The sequence below is a fragment of the Ambystoma mexicanum genome, chromosome 11 (genome assembly GCF_040938575.1).
Source record: "Ambystoma mexicanum isolate Mex_15411 chromosome 11, UKY_AmexF1_1, whole genome shotgun sequence".
NCBI lineage: Eukaryota > Metazoa > Chordata > Amphibia > Caudata > Ambystomatidae > Ambystoma > Ambystoma mexicanum.
Window position 1 is genome coordinate 933721156 of NC_090934.1, and position 20636 is coordinate 933741791.

General features: G+C 45.8%; 1 protein-coding gene across 5 annotated transcripts in view; it reads left to right on the forward strand.

Annotated features, from left to right (window-relative positions):
* The window catches only part of CDHR5 (cadherin related family member 5), a 317423-nt gene that overhangs the window by 231198 nt on the left and 65589 nt on the right, over positions 1–20636 (forward strand). For all 5 annotated transcript variants that reach the window (XM_069624043.1, XM_069624044.1, XM_069624045.1 and 2 more), the window contains exons 11-12: positions 13651–13767; positions 19788–19860. In XM_069624043.1, the coding sequence (XP_069480144.1) occupies positions 13651–13767; positions 19788–19860 (190 nt within the window). The remainder of the gene's footprint in view (positions 1–13650; positions 13768–19787; positions 19861–20636) is intronic.

A 20636-nucleotide genomic window follows, 5' to 3' on the forward strand; every position in this document is an offset into this window, starting at 1 on the left:
GACAGACGTAGGCTGCTCAGGACATCGGCAACAGCGGCAGCAGTGGAACTAGAATGCAAAAGACAGGAACCAGGACTTGTAGTAAGAGAGCCCCAGTGCAGGCGGTCCCCAGGGGGAAACAGCCCGCACCACTGCCTGCTCCGCTCTCCAAGTGCAGGCGAGCGCGGGTTCAGTGGGCGCCTCCTCCTCCTCAGCTTGCTCTCACACAGTTGAGCCCAAACAGCCTGAACAGCGGTAACAGCCCGCATGGCTGCCCGAGCTGCTCCGCTCTCCAGGTAGATGATTTGTTAGTGAGCTGCCTGTAGCCCAACCCAGAGGAAAGGGAAAACATCCACCTCCAAGAGCTGCAGGCCGCCAATCGGGCCCTAGTCGCTTTCCTTCCATCAGTGCATGGCAAGTGTATCCTGAAGCTGACTGGCAATATTGTGACCATGCCTTACCTCACTGAGAGGTGTTGCGGGGTGGTCACTACTTATATGCAGGGAAGGAATGGAGCTGTGGTTCTGGGGACTTGTGAACAATGCCTGACTATCGGCAGCCCCTCCGGCTGGGTTGGAGAATGCTGTAAAGGACACCCTGAGCATGCAGTCACCAGTCTCCCACGAAGAGGGACTGTGATAGGTGATTTTGGAGAGGATAATCACCTCTTGGGGGACCCCCAAAGTGGAACTCTTCCCTTCAAGTGTGAACTGGAAGTGTAAGTTGTTCTGATACAGTGAATTCCCCTGCTGTGGCCTCTGTGCGATCGAGTGTAGAGTGGAACGCCAATTTCCTCTCTGCTTTCCTTCCAGTTCCTGTCATGCCACTGGACACTGGGGAGGTTGGGGCCCGCACTCATCCTTATCGGTTCAGGCTGGGTCCTGAGAACGTGGTACTTTGAACTTCTGGACATGTCCATCTATCTTTTCTAGCGTCTCTGAGGGTGATCTGCTCTCTCAATCAGACAAGAGGTCCCTCTCAACGAAGTGTAGCGCAGTCTCAGCTTTCATGCTCTACTGCTGAAAAGCTGCGGTACAAGGATTGGGGCCTGCCTGATGGGGTCCTGCATCTACTCCATCTACCGAGCATCTCTACAGCTGCAGGTGACACTAGCTCTTCTGACTTGGCTGACAGCTTCTGTTCTTATTCTTGTACTTTCTTGGAACTGTTCAGGGGTGCTTGGCCTCTACTTAGCTCTTTAAGGGGGCTCCTTCCTTATTATCTACACGGTTATGAAGTTTTTAACAAGTTTTGAGCATGCCAGTTTGTTCTAACATTTCTGCTTGTGGCTTTTTAAAGCTGTTGCATTTGTGCCCTATGAGATTGCTCACCCTTAAGGTGATTTTCTTGGTTTCAATTAGTTAGGCTGGTATCCAGTCCCTTGTTCACCCACAGCAATCTAGTCAAGCCTAACAGCCTAATTCGTGGATTTGCGTGCCTTTCTGCCGAAAATCCCTGTTTGAAGTACGTGGATTTTTGGTCAGAAAGGCGTGCAAACCGGCGTTTTCACGCAAATAATTCAGTGAATCAGGCAGTAAATGTCATTGTTTTTTTTTCTCATAGGAACATTATTTCGTTTATTCACAAACTCGCCTCTGCTGGCGACCTCAACCTGTTTCATTTATGTTTCAAAAAAAGGTAGCAGGCACTCCTCTCTAGAAAGAACGTGGCATGATGACCTGTTCTGAGATGAGACTTTGCAGCACACGCTTTTTGCTCACTGTACCTTTCACAAATGGGAAATAACCATTTGCATATCCGTCTTTGTCCCGCCCATATGGGAAGTCCAGCACCGAAATGCTATGGCAATTCCTCTCTGAACAAGAGTACCAAAAGCAACCCCATACACGTGTTTCAGCCTTGTTGGGCCTCATCAGTGAGGTGAAGCTGCGCCTCTCTGAGCACAGTGAGCAGGGAGTCCACGTCTGGTTGCCCCCAGGTACCTCAGGGTGACCAACCCCGAGTTCCTTACAAATATTTCCAAAAAAGGTGTGCAGGTGCTCCTCTCCAGAAGAAACATGGCATGATAACCTGTTCTGAGGTGAGAGTTTGCAGCACACACTTTTTGCTCACTGTACCTTTCACAGATGGGAAATTTCATTCTGTTTTCAACTGTTTCATTTATGTACCTTTACTGCCCTCTACTGGCCAATATTTTATTACAATATGTGCTGAGCAAAGCAAGAGGTTTTTGGGCGACTAAAACGTTCAATCAAAGGTAGTTATGGGAGTGGAGATGTAATTTGTTGGTAAAAGGGGGCTTGCCCCCCTTTTTATTGCTTCAGTCGTATGTTTGAATACTAGTGGCGCGATTTAGGTGTCAACTTTTTGGTGAAATTAAGTGTATGTATGTGAGGTTGAGATTTGGGTAGGTGATAATTTGAAGACGACTTTTAGGACAGGTGACATTTAGTAGCTGATTAAAAGACAAAGATCCCTTAGGCTTGGTGGAGGGAGAGTAAGCGCCAGGTCCTTTCGGTCTATGCCTCCTTACCTTGGCTTTGTTGGGGAGACAGTTCTTTCTTCCAGAAGATCGATCTTCTAGTCCTCTACCGCTTCCTCATTTTTCTAGAATGAGGAGAGGTTTCATTGTCTGGACTCTAAGAGGGCTCTCGAATACTATGTCTGGTGAACGAGAGACACGTGATGAAGGATGAGCACCTTTTTGTCAGCTTTGCTAGTACCCATGCTTGCAGGGCTGTCTCTAAACCGATGCTGTCCATTTGGATCATCCTCTGCATTTCCAAATCAATGCAAGTCTGTGTCCAAAAAGGTAGTGCCTGCAGGTCTCAGGGCCCATGGCACCAGAGGGCTGGCAGCTACCTCTGCTCTGCAGAGATGTGTCCCTGCCTACATCTGCCCGGGAGCTTTCTGAGATTCTCTGCCCAATTGTAATGACTGGATCTTTGTATCAAGGCAGTGAGCCTCTGTGGTCGAACGGTGCTTCTGAGTTTCCTGATGTCGGGATGGGCCCTCACTCTCCTCTTTCCTCCATGTTTGGTACTGCTCTGCGAGTCTTCCTATGATGAGGAATCTGTGGGAGAAAGGAGTATATTAGAAGGACAAATTACTGACCTTTGGACAAATGGCCTACCTTCGGTTATGTTCTTTCTGATGCACGAGCCTTCCTCCCACAGATTCCTCATTGCCCTCCCAGCCTACCTCATACAAATGCTCATAGCCTGTCTCAGCTCTGCCATTCCACAGCCTGTGAGTGCAGGGACAAGTGGGAGGGAATGAGGTCCTGGCTCGCAGCCAGCTCTGTATGTACCACTCATGCCATCATATCAGGAGCCATGGGCACCAACAATGCAAAACAGAGCCATGGGGAAGCTGCACTGCACCCCCTGGTAGTTGGAAACACTTTCCAAAGCCAGACCTGCACCATGTGATTTAGAAAATGTGAAATCTGTGAGAGGAAGGGCTAAGCTATCAGAAAGCGCACTACTCAATGCATCTAATGTGCTGTTCTACCCAGATAGGCATAGACTGTAGATGCATTACTGGTGGGCACGATAGGTCCTGGGTCGCTGAACGCTGGTGCTCTCAAGTTTTACTTTCTGGCTCATAGCTGTCCCACCAGACCTCTATTCTATCAAGGGGGAATGATGGCATTTGCAGAGGGTCACATCTATGGCCGTCAAATAACCAGCAGCTGATACTCTGTGCTATCAAAATTACTGTCAGTTTAAATTGATTTGTAACAGCAATGTCTTCCTGAAAGACCAGTTGGAAATCTGTTAATTGCATCTCCTTTTCTGATCTATTTGACCATATTCAGATTGAGTTTAAAAAGCATTACAAACATTAATAGTACCGATGCAAACCTCATGACCAAGTGGGCATTTCAAGGGCTATTGAGGCTACCAGCAGACAGGCCTGAATTAAAGCACATTGTTTTCCTCTTTAACCTTTCAAGTGGGTTTAATTCCCATTCCTGTTAGGGTGGGAATATACACAAAAATAGGCATTGGCATGTGTTCCCTTGTACCGCAGTACCAACATGACATCCCATCATTATTGTCTGAACTTCAGAGGATAGCCTGAAATAACATCTAAAATAAGCCATCAAAAGTAATGTGAACTAATCAAAAGGAATCCCAAGTGACCCAAAGTAATTTTAAGTAATACAAAGTAATGTGAAGTAATTCAGAAGTCATTTAAAGTAATCTCTCTTTGTATAGGTTACTTGTCAAATAGAAACCTATACGTCAGAATTCGGATCCCATAAAAACATTTTCGAATGGTGCTCCCCAGGAATGTCCCAAAGTCAATTTCTTCCAAGGAAAAAGAAAGTCTTCAATCAAGTTTTGAAAAGTTCAAAAGTAACAAAAGTTCACACAAACAAAATCTACTGGTAACAGTTCCTTCTTCGCTTGATGAAAAGATTCCCTTTCCAAGTTCCACAATGGTATTCCTGGATAACCTCCTTCCAGGAAAGAATGGGCAAAGTGTAGGAAAAAAGTACCACATCTACTTAACAACAACTCTTCTTAGAATGTTGGCAGCATCTTATACAGAATGTGTCAGGATGCTTCTTCTTAGGGGTTGCTCTCTATCAACTCCCTTCTGCAAATGACACCGTGAGTGCAGGCTCCTTTGCCCCACAGTTTACTTCTGCTTTTACTATGCTCAAATAATAATGTTCTGATAAAATTAACGACAACCACAGTTCTACTGCTGCAACTGCGACTTAGTATTTTAGTCAGCAATACTCTTATACCTCTTCAGGTTGGCAAGGCACTCTTCTCTCTTGTATGCAAAGAAAGGACAGCCTCTTTGTCTTTCCTTTCTGTCTTGCAGCTACCATGAAATATGTCTTTACCTTTTAGACAGCTTCTTCTCAACTTGAATAGTCTCAGCTCTACAGATTAAGAATGAGTTCTTTTCAAAAACACCAAGCTCTCTTGCCCAGCTTCATGTACACCTTCTTGTCTCCAGTGGTTACCCCACAACTATATTACCACTCTGTTAGCCATGGATAACTTTGTCATCCTAGTATCAGAGGACTCTGTGTTTGCAACAGCTTCAACAACTTGCAAACATTGGTGTTTAGTTCTTAATTTGGCTGGTTTCACTTTAAAAGTGTTTTGTCTACTGGCTTGGGTAATGTGTGATCTTCTACTGACTTCAGTGACTTCTACGACTGCTACATAATTGTTCAAGGTGTTACACGAATTAGGTTTCTCTATAGAAACAAATTTAGGTACACATAATTTCGTTTTGCTAACAAACTTCCACTTACAGGTTGGCGTTACCTCTTTTTCGGGCAGCGTGTTCCTTCATTAAAATCGGGAAACATAGTTTCATATGCACGACCTCGCTCTGATGTCAAATATGCTTGCAACACTGCAGGAAAGTCTGCTTCTACTTCATAAAGTTTAAGGTAACATGCTCCTCCTTAATAGGAGACATGGGACCGTTCTGCAACACTTTCAAGCTAACAATGGGAAAAAAGAAAGGCTTTCTCTTCACAATGGCACTTTAACTTTGATGGAATAAGCGGGTGATACAATTCCCCTGTTAGAATGACTTCCTGTGGCTGCGAACCACTTTTATTTGTAAGCGAGCAGCAACTAAGCTGGATACAGTTACCGGCAAGCTGTTCCTGATGATTTAAAGTGTGGAGCTTCATTCACCGACTCCACAATCCGAGCGGTTGTGGGCTGCTTCTACTTCCCATCTTAACTTCTTCTGCTACTGCTGCTACAGGCACTCTTGGACCCACACACCTCTGCTGCACATGTGTCTCAGATCTGGCCTTGTTAATGGAGAGTCTTCATTTCTCCAACTTCCCTCGGCATGCTTCTGCACATGGGCCTCGGGTGGATGGACGACTTCAGCTCTGCAGTCACTGCAATTAGGCCCACCTGGAAAGACTGCCAGTTTCTTCCAGTCTCTTCTACTCACAGCCTAGAGGTGAAATCTGCTCTTCCTCTGCTCCGGCATCCCTTCTGTGGTCACACTTCCTTGTGAACTGCCAGCCTCATGCTCTGCTTCTTCTGCCGACCTTCCAGCTCCTGCTCCAGCTTCTTTCTACTGCTCCCTCCTGCTGCAGCCTTTTATGCCCTTCGGGTGGGTTAATTGGCCTCAGGTACAGGTTCTTAGAACTAATTGCTTGACCTTGCCAAAAGCTATTAGGCTTGCCTGTCTGACTTTGGCTCCTACATGCCTCTTCAGCCCTCTTATTCGTCAACGTCCCTGTGGGATTCTGGGACATGTAGTCCATTTTTAGAAAACTTTGGTTTTCCTAATTCTTTAAAAGGTGTAAGGATGATTTTTCTCCTCTGATGTTATTGACAGAGGAGTTTTAGGATTTAACCTTTTTAGAGACAGACGGGACAGGAAAAGTCACATGTTCGTCGTTCCTTTTGCTATACCTTTGACATTGTGGAGGAAACAGGATTTTAGGGTATAAAAAACATGTTCTTTGGGTTCAACAGTATGTTGAATCACTTCTTTAAAATCTACCTTTCCGTCCTTAGTAGGAGGCCGAGATATATCAAAATGCCAATAAGCCAGTTCCTCCTCTAAGTCTGTGGAGAAATACTATGGGCCTCATTACGACCCTGGCGGTACGGAGTGAACGGGCCGTAAAAGGTGCCGGCGCCGTTCACTCCATACCGCCGCATTATGAGTTCACCTCGTGGAACACAGCAAGCGCGCCTGGGAAAACCAGACGTGCTTACCGGGTCCCGCGAGGGGAAGAGGGAGCAAACAATGGGCCATCTCGTAATGGCCCGTTGTTTGCTCCCTCTCCCATTCCCATTTCAGCCCTACGGGGGCTGAAATGGGGAAGGACCGTGTCCGGGTCCTTGGAGGGCGGAATTACCGGGCCTTCTGAACTCGGAATGGCCCGGTAAGTCCTCATTCCGAGGACCCGGACCCCGACGCGATTTCGGCGGCAGCCATGCTGCCAATAGCGGCATGGTTACCGCCGAACTCGTTATGAGGGCCAATGCCTCACTATGCAAAATCTCCCCAATGCCCTGGGCCTTGTCTCCACCCAGGTGATCCTGCAGCAGTACACCACCCCCAGGATTGGGATCAGGATGCATCTGTCCTCTCCTGCCCACCGGGGAGGAGACACTAGGCAGGGTTTTAATGAGCGATCTGCAGGATTCTCCACACTGTGTACTGTCCCAATCTTACTCTCCCCGCCCTTGTACCTGCAGATAACGCCTTGCGTGCATGAATCCCTCGTTCCGTGGCACCTTCCATCCCTTCCCCTTACTATTCACTGACCCTCTTTTCCTCACTCATTGCTACATATCGGGGCAGCAGTAGTGTCAAAACCTACTACTGCCTTCAGGTGAGTACACCACATCCCATGACATTTGAAAACATGCAAAATTAAAAACAAGAGAAGCAAGATCATGAAAAACACATGAACACACATGCACAATTAACTTTTCAGGTTGGTTGGTGATAATCAGATTTGTTTCTTCCGCATGGTTTGGTTTACCTGTTACTCACTCACGTATGACATGGGGCAGTTTGCATTACCCATGTTTGAATGCTGGCAAGGTCAAAGCATGCCTTCATTCTTTTGAAGGTTGATAATTTGAGTAGCAATAAATTGTGTACTTGGAACAGAAAATATTACTGCACCTAGAGGGGAGAGACCTCAGACATGGAGCCCTACAAAAAAAACGGATTAAAAAATGATGTATGATGAAATGTTTTAAGAGCAGATTTGAAAAGTCAGTTTTGTCATAGTCTCTAGTCAAGATAGTGTTGGGTAAAGATGGAACAGTAACCAAAAAGTGATGGTGGAAGTTTTTGAATAAATCTGAACCACTGGCACTGCTCTTGGCAACCTTCCACACCACTGTTTTTTAGCCCGTCTGCGCCACTGCAAAAGGGGTTAAGCCATATGCAAATAAGTCAGGTACTGCCTGTTGGGGTTGGACCAAGCCTAATTTGTATATGGTTTTCCCCCTCCTGTAATGGCACTGGCAGGTGAAGAACAATGGTCTGGAGTGTTGGCCAGAGCAATGCCAGAGGTTAAGATTAATTCTGTTTTTTTTTGCTATTGTCACTCCAAGTGGGACGGTTATGCCCAGACGTGGGTCCCGTGCCTGCTGGGCTTAGAGACCCAAGCTACTCACCACTGATGAGGCCCAATGAGGCCAAAACATGTCTGGGGATGCTTGTGGTCTTGTGCAGTAGGGGTGAGACCTAGCAGTTCGGGCTGGACTGTCCTTTGGGGGTGGGACCAAGCCTGATTTGCATAGGATCTTTCCTTTCCCCTTCTGTAATGTCTTGGCAGGTGAAGAACGATAGTCTGGGGGGTTGCTCAGAGCAATGCCAGAGGTTAGAATTAATTCTAAATCTTCCAACCATCACCACTTGTGTTTTGCTAAAGATGGAACAGTACATTTTCTGAAGAAACGTCCCTTGTGTGGCTCACAATTCCCTCATGGATTAAATCCATAACTACACAAGTTTTATTTATCCATGTGGACCTTTCCCTGGTACATTTTTGGAACATTTGATGATGCACATGACATTGGTACATATTGGGCTTTTCCTTAGAGCATGGTGACTTGCGCGGCAAATGATGGCATTATTGAGGCATTTGAAGTTGCACTTGACATATGAGAGCTAAAACCTATTGCCCGTGCCAATGGTGTTGTTAGTGGCTGAGAAGGGGCACAGTACTGCTGTGGAGCAGGAGTGCACATCTGCGTACAGATGCATTGCTTTATCTTTGTGGAAACCTGCCCCGTGGCCCGTCTAATGCCTAGTCCTTACTTGAGAGACAGAAGTCTCCTAAACAGGCTCAGAGTTTATTGCCTCTTCATGACGAGCAACTCTAACCAAGATCCGCTATGTGCTCCTGCCCCCTTTGCCCATTCTCTAGTAGCGCATCTCAATGCGCTTTCTAGGTCATCTTCATTTGTGGTAAATGTAGGGCGCCTGGAGAAGTTTACATCATTCTACTCTTAAAATTGAGTGGTGTTCGGGAGTGACGGGCCGCCTTTATTTACCTGCTATGGGATACATCTCCCCTGACCTGAATGTTCGCAAGCAGTAATGTTAATAGGAAGGAAATAGCTGCCTAACCCTGATAATAATAAACAGGGAGTTTAACAGAATTCTTAACCTCGTGGCGTATTAATAACTGCCTGTCAATTTCACTTGACGGTAATTAGAGCTTTTCGTGGCTGTTTAATTCCTCTCCACTTAAATATTAATGCATTAATGTTTGTGTTTATTTTATTTCAAACTTTAGAAACAAATATGCGTGGTTTCAAGCTCGGCTTTGTCTTAACATATTGTATTTCAAACTATGTAATATTCTTGTAACTGTTTTATGCATAATGGATTCGAATTAACATGCTTTGACTGACTGACTGGCTTTATCTTATGTTTCCTTTCTTTTGAGAAGTAATCCAGGCAGATTTTGCCTGACCCTGTCATGGCTGTATCAGGTAGGGTCTAATTGGATGAATTTTTAGCAGGGTTAAGTAGCGTGACAAAGCAGTCCTACACCAACTTAAACAAACTGGCAATCGCCGGTTCACCTTCACGTCCAACAACACCATGGTCTTTCCTCCACCTCCCTGCCTCACTGCCCGATATTATGAAAAAAGCCCATTGCGCCCCTTTTCCGACCTGCATCAAGCGGCGGGAAAACAGGTTGGGGCTTTTGCAGCTTGAACTTCTCACATCACCACTCCCTTTCTGCCACCACGTCCAGACTCAGTTGCCAAAAACAGACACTTCCCTTTTGTGAAATCCACACCGGCTTTGATAAACGAGTGCCGGGCATGGAATCTCCTGATGACGCAAGTCTTTCCCCCGTTCCCGCCGTTTGGTTTAACAGAAGGGGGGTGGCAAAGCTAGGAGTCCCCAGACCCCTGTGTACCACGTGTCACAGATGGGTCTGAACCGGGCCCTCAATGTGCCCTCTGCGCTGCTCTGACACCACTGACATAGGAAGGTGGGACAGTGCATGTGGTAAGAGAGGTCTGTGACAGCTCCAGCATCCCCCTAATCTCTGGGCAGATTGTCTCCCCGGTCCCACCATCATTGGAAGCAAAGCCAGGGGGACGGAGAATCCAGGGATCCCCCTTTCCCATGGTCAGCTCACCTGGATTCACCCTACTAATTGTACATAAAGGTACCTGGTTACAAAGATACAAATATACCACAAGGGTATCTGCCAGATGAACTAGACCTATGAAATCTTGCTTTGCAATGGCAAACAGGCATGCTGAAATCAGCCCTTACTGTACTACCTGACTGGTCTCGGGAGGATGGCTCAGCAGCAACATGCTCGCCCTGGATGCAAGACGACACAGAGCAACACAGGTTCGATCCCCGGGTCCGCGCTTAGAAACCTCTGAGTATTAAGCATGTTATAAATAACCTATCATATCATATCATACGTGAACTGTGCTCATTATTATACTGGGATCGCTTTACTGGTCCTACTGTATCTATGGACTGTACCCTTAAGTTGCTAACATAGCACACTGGAATCGGCCCTTCTGGTCATAGTGTAATCTGACCTTTCTGTGCTACCTCGGCATATTGGAATCTGTGTAACTATGCTTTCTCGGCATAATGGGATCTGCCACTGCCTTTCTATGCAGGAATAATATAAAGCATTCTTTTGCTGCTAGCTGGGCTTGAGCAATATGCCATTACTGTGCTCACTGGACGCACTGGAATCTGGCCTAACTGTGCACATTAAGCACTGTGCTCATTTAGCATACTACCAGCTGGGATTTCTGTGCTAATTAGGCATAGTGGAACCTGTTGTTACAGTGTTAAAAAGATCTGTGGAATCTGCACTCGCTGTATAGAACCTGGCTTTACTACACTAAGGGCCTCATCACGACTTGAGCGGTAACGGTAACGCTATTAGCGCGGGCGGTATTAGCCCTACCGCCGAACTCCCCGGCGCTAATAGCGCCGGATCACGAGTTTGGCGGTAATGTCAATCCCCATTCCCCATTGAGCCCATTCGGGAATGCCCCATTCCCCATTGGGCTCAATGGGGAAATTTCACGCTAATACCGCCGGCGGATTTCCCGCCGGCGGTAATAGCATGAATTTTCGGTGGATTTCCCCCCAGCTCAGAGCTCGGGAGAAATCCGCCGAAGTCCTGCTTTGGCAGACCCTTAAATCTGGCGGTAATAGCGCTACCGCCGGATTTAAGGGTTACCGCCGAAGTCGTGATGAGGCCCTAAGTAAGCAAGCTGGAATCTGGCTTTGCTGTGCTAACTGAGCATTATGGGATCTGGAATTTCAGTACTAACTGAACATAAAAAAATCGGACTCTGGTGTACTAACTGTACATGCCAGTTCCTGGCCAAAGGTGCTAAGTTTGCATAGTGGAACTTGTTTCTTAGGTCCTACTTCGGCATAATGAGACTGTGCATGGTTATGTTAAGTGGGCTTATCCTTGAAAATGGTGTGAGTAGTCAATCATGAAAAGGGAATGTTTCTAGTGCTAGTGTTTTTATTATAACAAAACCAATAAATAGTTTATTTCACAATATGATGGTAATAACTAATGGATCATGCTAATACTTACTGTTACAGGCTCGTCCTGCTCCCAACGATACCCGTGCACATCCAGCTCCCCCACGCCACCTCAGGCACAGCAGACACTCGGCACTTGGACACAAATCATGCACAGGAGACCAGAAGTAGAGAGAAAAGGGCTATAATGCAACACACACCAGTGCATAGGAGGGGCACGGTCTGCTCTGCCCCTCCCAGCCAGGCAGCCTTATGTACAATGGAGTAGCTTAATCTATTGTCCGTCCATAAAACAGCATGTATAATGAACATATGATAACAAACAGGTAATTTCGCCGAACAGGCGGAAGAAAGTACATTTCGCAACTGCAGGCTGTTTCTGCGAGGCAGGCTCTGGCAGCCTTGGGATTTCAGCCAGCAGATTCATCACTGTGTACTACTCAGGAGGGGCTATTCATGCCCTGCAGTCTGAAGCATCACAGCATTCCACAGCTCAGCTGTGCTGTGCTCTGCTCCACGAAATCGCTTGGCATGTGTGTTCAACTGTTAGGCCAGTCTCTTACGCAAGCCTGTAGGCCAGTCCATTTGCATCCAATGAATCTGAAAGAAACCAAAAGAAAGTGCAGAATCAGAAAGGTAACACTTACCATATGTTGTGAGCACCGGAGCATAGCATGGCAAGACCTGACAAATGATGCTACTTCGTGGGCAATTGATGGCAATCCCTGGAAAATGTTTTGAGTCGCATTGTCATTTAGCAGTCAGAACTAGAACTATTGGCATTGCAATGCTGGTTTAGTAACAGACCCAGGCGTTCTTCATACTCCCTCATTAATATGTAAAGTAGGCTGACTGGTGGGACCGACTTGCATGAGTAAAACAGTAGACCAGATTCAATGTCCATTTGACATTTGGCTTTTCTGTAAAGAAGTGCTGGCAATGCCGCAAATAGTTGTGGTGATGGAGGAACCTTTGGGTTCTGGGCTGAGATCTTTGATTGTATTGGTGATTTTCAATGCACTGCATGCAAAAAGGAGGCTTTGGCGCATTGGTAGCGCGACAGGAGGTGAGTTGGGATCCTCATGAGCAAATGGGTATGGCGACTACTGGGATGGAAAGGGGATAGGCCAAAATACTGCCTCCAAACACTAGTGAGTGCGTCATTTGTGGACTAGAAGTTCAAGGTTTGTATAAAAGCCTTGGACAAACATGGGGCCTGATTCATCAAATTTTTAGCGTGGTGCAAAGTGACTTTGCACTGCCAACAAACACCCTGATTCGCAGAGCGGTGAAAAGTGTATTTTTGCAGTGCAAAGTAACTGCACTGGTGCAAATTGACTTTGCACTGCCAACAAACACCCTGATTCACAGAGCGGTGAAAAGTGTATTCTTGCAGTGAAAAGTGACTTTTCATCAGTGCAAAGTCTTTGCACTGCAATGATACACTTTCCACCACCCTGTGAATCAGGGTGTTTGTTGGCAGTGCAAAGTAACTTTTCACCGCACTAGAAATTCCATGAATCGGGCCCTTGGTCTCATACCTCACTCTAAAGAAATGTTATCTTCGCCTTTGCTGTGTACGTTTCACCATTCAGTCTCCCACCCACTCAATCATCCGAGTCCTTCCCTGGTTGGAAATGCAATGATTGGGGTTGTAACTTAAACACGTAAACCTAGAAGGTGTCACAGACCTAGAGAAACTTTGTGCCTGGTTTTGCAACACGTGGCAAGGTCACAAGTCCCAACGAGGAGGTTACTGAGCACCGAGTGTGTCCCTCTCTGGCAAACATGCGAGTCATGGGTGGTTAAGTACTTAACTGCTTAGCAAATGGCGGTGATCGAAAAAAAGAGGAATAACCTCAATTGTGCACCAAACATAGTGGTGAGAAATGTGCCCAGGCGCCCCTCTCCATGATTAACATTTACCTATACAAAATAAAAAATAAAAAATACATTTAAAAAATAAAATGTGATCCTTTTTTTTTCTCGGTCGAATGCACTCTCACCTTTGGCATTCGATCCTTTTGATTTCGTAACTTTAACTGGACACCTTAACATTTTATGTGAATGGGCAGAGATCCATTCGTGGAAATACAGGTTTTTATGTGGGTTTCTTTGTAATCCTGGATCATTGTGCTAAAACAAAGGTATTTTGTTCTTTTCTTTTGACAGGGGAGGAATCCTGATGTCACATACAGCCTTCAAAACAGCAGTGACTTCTCCGTCACCCAGGATGGCTTTATTCAGTCCGCGGCTCAGTTGAACCACTCAATCACTATCGTTGTGTCGGTAAGCCCCCTCTCGGTGTCTTTACATGTGTACGATGTACATGTCCCCGCAGTGACAATGAGTCTCTGCACATCAGTGGTCAAAGTGTAAAAAATAAAAAAAGAAGTGGAACCACGCTCCCCCTGCAGCCCCAATCTAGTCCCCTCCAAGCCCCAAACCCCACCACACTCCCCACGGACCCCATTTTCAACCCTCCCCCACAATTCAAATACCATGTCTTCTTTTTCTCCACTCCATCCCAAACTGCTGTGTTTACATCAGTACTATCAAGACCTACAAAAACACAAAGAAAGACGATGCACTCAAATGACGACCATTAGTTGGTCTTTGTCCACACAGTACGCAGCTGTAAGCAACCTCCCCCTTCGAATCACCCACCATTGTCACCTCTTAAGGGAGACTGATAGGACTATAGCCACACACCCCCCCCCCCGCCTATTTATTTATTTATTTAGTTATAATATGCGTATAGCTTGGAGTAGCTTTGCATATAAATACAGTACATTATAAAACATATTATACAATAAAAAATTTCACAGAAAAGAAATACATTCCAAGATGCGAAACATTAATATCTTCTGTCGGATAGTTTGGTTAACATTCCAATAAATGTGGCAAAAAATGTCATAATATAAAACATCATTTCCCTCCAACAAACAATTCCATCTTATTTTATTATACGTTTTCATATATTGATTTTGCAAACTGTTAAGGCTATTGCAGTGGCTCATAATGTGTTCAGTCGATTCGATCGTTTCCTCTCCACACAATCTGTGTAAATGCTCCCTGTGTGGAGTGCCGTATCTCGTTCCTATGATTGCCGGTACTCCTGAGACATTAAACTTAGAGAGAAGATATTTTCTGACAGTGGCACTATTAGGGAAAGCAGACATTAGCATGGCGAGATTACGGAGCTTGTATAAAAGCGCCACTGTTGTTGGTAGTGGATAACTGGACAAGATCACATTCTGTATAATAGGAACGAATTGCCATTTATAAGCTTATATTTCCAAGTTGAAATGGATAGTCCATGATATTGAGATTCAATCTCATAGGTCCACCTGCAATATATGGCTCTCATATGCCCCAGGCGGGCAAAATATTTGGATGCATTAATAGTTATATATGTTTGCATTACTTCAACCATCATAGTGTCATTGTCTAGTGTTAGCAGAGAAGCATAGCAGGTGGTGAGTTTGTGTTCTATTCTGGCAGCTATGCTCATAAAATTGAATCCAAGGGATATGTATTGGAATGGAAGAGTTCTAGGCATTCTAAACAATATTTGCAATATTTTGGCCTCTATTTTAGGTAATTCCCTTCCAAGACTTGCTCCCCAAACTTCAATCCCATAGAGCATGCATGGAACTATCTTGGCCATATATAAAAATAATATTGGGCCTCATTACGAGTCCGGCGTTAACCGAGGCGGTAAAACCGCCTGGTTAACGCCGGACTCGTATTACCATTCCGCCTCCGTGATTCCCGGAATTACCGGGGCATCACAACCCCGGTTTTCCGGGAATCACGGAGGCGGAATGGTGTAAATCCCCATTCCCATTGAGTCCTATGGGACTCAATGGGAATCGGGATCATGGAAACACCGGCAGCATCTTGTAATGCTGCCGGTGTTTCCTCGTCCGCCTGCAGGCGGGCGGTGTTAAACCCGCCAGGTCAGACCTGGCGGGAACATCACCTCCCGCCTGCAGGGGTCGGGATCAGGCGGTCCGGAAACAACGGTGGCGGCGGGTTTACCGCCACCGTTATTTCCGGACCGCCACGGTCGTAATGAGGCCCATTGTCTTTATGGAGCATCCTCCTTGATTGCCGATAAAATGGCTAATGGCATGACACATCTTCATATAATTGGGTTTCACTTCCGCCCATTTTACAACCCATTTCATTTTGTTGTCAAAATAGATCCCCAAATATTTGTAGCATTTAACTACTTCACCTGTTTTCTCGTCAAGATACCAATTCAACCAGTTAGATTTTGATAGCTTTGTTTTGCCCAGTAAGGCGACAATTTTAGTTTTGCCGATATTTATTCGGAGACTATATTCAATGGCAAACCTATTTAGCATGTCTAGCTTCTCTTGTACGCCTGCTTGGGTGTAGTCAAGCAGCAGTAGGTCGTCAGCATATCCAAGCCAGTCTATTTGGAGAGAACCTATTTTTAGCAGGCAAGCTCTTGCCAAGTTGAAGTTCACAGACAGGTCAGCTAGGTATACGTTGAACAATGTAGCTGCCAAGATGCAACCATGTTTAACGCCCGCCTATTATCTGTACAGACACTGCAGCAATCCATGTTTAATTGCAATAGACACAGATCAGTACCGAGCGGCAATGAGCGTTATGTCACTGACATGCTATACAAATGAAGAAGGACAGCCCAGCATATGAAAGATGGCACAAGCGGTGTGACACTGGTCTGTTACCAGCACGACCCAGATTCTAATCCCCAGTGGAGGGGGGAGAAGATAAATAAATAAATCAGGGTTTCTTCAGTGGCGTCCGGGAACGGTGCTCCGGGTCAAAAGAAGTAAGGGAAGGATGACTGTTTTCCCCAAAAAAGTGAGGTAACGTTGTACCCTTTAGTTCGCTCCCACTTTGACCTCTGCTGCACATCCTTCTTGACCTGTAGTGACCGTAATGAACGCTGCTCCAAAAAGTGAGTTATACCTTATTACCTTATTATAAAACATTAACAAAATCGCATGTTTTACAATTATAGTAAATTTAATTCACACATTTAAATACAATGTTCATATCCTTAAACCATGAAATGAAAGTACCGAACATATGTAACCAATTGGGCAGAAAAGATGGGAAAAGGTGTAAGGTGAGATGTAAAGGGATGCAGGGTTGTGGAATCAGTTTGCGGATGGAAAGCGAAGCGCATGCTGCAGTGACCAAAGGAGAACATTCAAGGCGCTTTTTTTTCGAATTGTCTTCGAGATTGGTAAACCTGAACAATCTTCCAAATTTGATAAAATACATTTATTTTATTTGATTGGTTATTTGTAAGGCGCCTATACAAGAAATGCTATTTCAAGGTGCCACAAGACAAAAAAAAGGAGGGGGACAAGGGAGAAAAATACTAAAACGGTCCTACTAGGCCTTGTGTCAGTCGGATCGTGAAAGTGCAGAACAAGAAGTGCGAGGGGGAAGGGGGGAGGGAGCACGTGCCGGTCTGAGCAAAGCGAAGTGCTAGGGTGGGATGTGAAGGCAGGGTAATGAGGATGAGGATCACATGCTCAGGGGAGCCCAGAAAGGCAAGTGCCAGCGATTGCGATAGTGTGGGTACACGTGCTAAGTGCAAGCGAGTGGGGTGGCCTGGGTCCTGTAGAACTCAGAGGGAACCAGGCAGCCAGTCACTGCATTAAATAAGACCGTCCTTCCTGATGCCTTGACCATATGTGATTTAAAGGGCTAGCATTCCACCAAAACAATACACTTAAACAAATGTGCTTCTCTTGTTCTGATTGCTGTATATGTCCATAAAACTCATAACCAGTAATGATTTTAAATGTGGACATAGAGAATAATGCATTTTGACGATCAACGCCCAGGTGCATGGCAATCGTGGACTGCATGGCCATGGAAAGCGCCAGTCAGTAGCACAGTTGGGCTCCATATACAGAGAATCAAATAGCATTCCTTCAAAAATACTAGTCGTTATTTCAACAGTGCCAACATACCTCTTGTCAGACCAACCAAATGTAATGCCAATGCTAAGGTGTCTAATATCTGTATTTAAGGAGATAGTGTTTGGTTTATGCTGGTGGACTTAAAGTCCTTTATTCCCAAACGTGGGCGGTTTTCTTCTCAGTCGTTCGATCCGGTATTGATCCTTTATCTGCTTTCGATGGATATAGTATCCAAGGCATTCGGAAGCTTTATCTTCTATAGGTAGTTGGGAGTTGTGTAGAGCGCTCAAGGACCTCTACGCATTTGTCACTTGATAAATGCTAGCCTGGTATAGTTCCAAGTAATTCCCTAAACAGGTGGATATTCGGGAAAGACCTGAGTCGTAGTCGGAGGTCATTTTGGAGCTCAGAAGTAGTGACCCCTTTTGCAGGTGTAATGCCCATTTAGAAGTTCCTGCATGAGAGAAACGGGGACACTAGGTGGATGCTGAGGCCTGATGTTGTCCCTCTGGTTCAGGGCATCTAGATGGAGGCCTGGGTGTAGGGCAACCCATCTCAGCCTTGAGCCGGTGTCATCTCGCAACCACTGGAGCGCTCTCAGTTACAGTGATGGACTGCGACAGCATTTTCCTGGTCTCACGATGGTCCTCTGTCTTTTTAATTCTTCTGACTTCTCAATAGATTGGTCCTCTCTAAGATGCCAGCAGAGCTGTGAGGGAGTGAGTTACATGTAAACTGCATCTTACCTGTGACCAGCGCTCCCTCAGACCCCTGGGAGCTAGAAAATAGGGGTTCTTTCCTTACAGAGCCTTGCACAATAGGGGGGAATGGGAAACGGGCCCAGAAAAAAGTTCACACTTTTTATTACACGAATTAGAAACGAATGGACATAAAAATGCCACAGCAAAAGAAAAGCACAGATGGCTTTTACCATGACCTCCCAAAAAGGTACAATTTGGAATTACTTCGGAGCAAATATGTCCTCTACTTTTCTGACTCCTTTCCACTGGTGCTGCCTGCGCGGCTGCATTTATGCACAATCCAAAAGCACAAAGAACATCGCTTCTCAAATGGACACACAATCACTAGGCGTGTACTAGCTGCCTGCATGATGTGTGCTGCTACTCCCCTGGGAAGGACTGGGGGTACCCAGCAGGGCCATCTTAAGCATGGTTGGGGCCTTGGGCACGGACATCTTTCGGGCCCGCCTCCACCAAACAAAAGCAATTAAGGGATCAAGCAATACATGATTAATTGGTCAAGCCAGAATGCACTTGCCAAAACAGAAAGGCAATGAGTTTAGAGCCTCAGGAGCACCCCATAAAATATCCTGATGTGTGCCTTTTAAGACTGGTGAACAATGGAATCTTACTTCCTCACATCAGGCAGGCTTGTGGGGCCCCCTCCAAGGTGGGGGCCCTGGGCAAGTGCCCCTTTTGCCCTCCCATAAAAACGTCTCTGGTACCCACCCGTACCCACCCGCCTCTTTGTGCCGCACACCAGAGAATCCTTCTGAGCACACGCAGCACCTTTCTGGCAGGCACTCTTTTAGACACTGACACAGTGTTAAATTGCATAGAATTTGGGGGGCTGGCATAGGAAGAAGAATAACGTGTGTTGTTCAAACAAAGCCGCGGCTATCATCTTTCTATTCATATTGTCTAATCAACCCCTTTAGCTCTTAATCATTAGAGAGGTGAAACTTTGATTAGCCAGACCGAAAATGACATGCAAGACTTAATATTTACTGCCCAACTCCCCACAATGCAAAAAGAAATGTGAGACACAGTGAGGGTAATTGATGGAATAATTGTGCGCCGAAATTTGTGGCGCAAGCTGGCGCACGCTCCCAGCCGCGTGCGCCACTTCTGCGCTTGATTCCATGAATTGCCTCCAGTATGTTTATGAGGTATACAGTGATGCTAACGAATTGAGAATAATGAAACACTTTAATAAGGAATTAATAATAACGAAAACATATTGAATTGTCTGTAAAAGGTATATATGGGGGTGGGGTAAGGGATTAAAAGGGGTCAGGGTTGGAGTGTGGTAATAAATCAAGGAAAACGGGGAGCGCGGCAGGAGCCCCCCAAATTGAAAAAACTAAATAAAATCGATATTTTTAATTAGTTATAAAGGTTTTCGTTATAATTTCATTGCTTGATATATGAACATGTCCGCTCTTGAAGAGCGAGAAATGACTGGAGCCCCATACCACCACTTTGTAGAAGGGTACCAGGTTTCTATGCACAATGTTTAAACAGTTTTGCACTGTAGCTCCCAAATGACTGTCTACTTTCACCCTCTGCTATGTTGCCCCTTAGTGATACCCCCAATGTCTAACCCAGGGCCTGCCCTGCTCTCTTCCAGGCTGCTGCTATTGATAGAACAAGTGGGGAGGAGGCGACCACCCTGGTCCTCGTGGAGGTCACACCTGCGGCGGGTAGGTGCCTTCTGCCCTTGTGTTTCTTCATCTACAGAGACGTCTCGCGCCTGCGCTTTTCTTACCCATTTCTCCTCAGCTGTGGGCAGTGGTTGACCGGCCTACTGACTGGCCATGGCCTAGGACATGGCTGTAATATCAATGTTTGAGGTGTAATAATAGTAGTGGAAATGTGACGTCATTGCGAAACAAGTTAACAATATATAGTGATTTGTGGTGTGGAGTCAAGGCTCCACAGAAGATGTTGAAAAGAGAGTACTTTACTCCCTCTTTTTTGAAGTTGCGACTAACAATGTTTAGATAGCAAAAAAATAATTCCCATTCAGGAAAATTTTAGGCACGTAAAAAATATATTTGAACTCTAAAACAGATATCTTTTTGGAAGTCCATTCTTCTGTTCAGGTAGTAATTGGCACAGAAATCAGCATGTTTACCTTGCATTTCCCCCTCAGGTCAGGCAGTAGTAATAGTAGAGCGCCCTCCTCTGGGCGCTGATGCTTGTAACACTTATTGAGCAAAGCAGTGGAGTTGTGTGACTGGACGCAGAGGCCCTGTTTTCTATGTTGCTGGGAGTATTTTTACTTGGCAGCAGTATTTGCCTGTTACTAGGAAGTAACAGTGGCTGTTGTGCCGCTTATCTGCAGGAGTAGGTGGAGCAGGGCTCAAGTCGAGGGTACACGCGGGGGGACGGAGTCCCCCCACTTTATTCAGAGAGGGGACTCAGTCCCCCCCAGCTAAAAGAGAAACATGGATGTCATCTCAGGGATCAAACCACA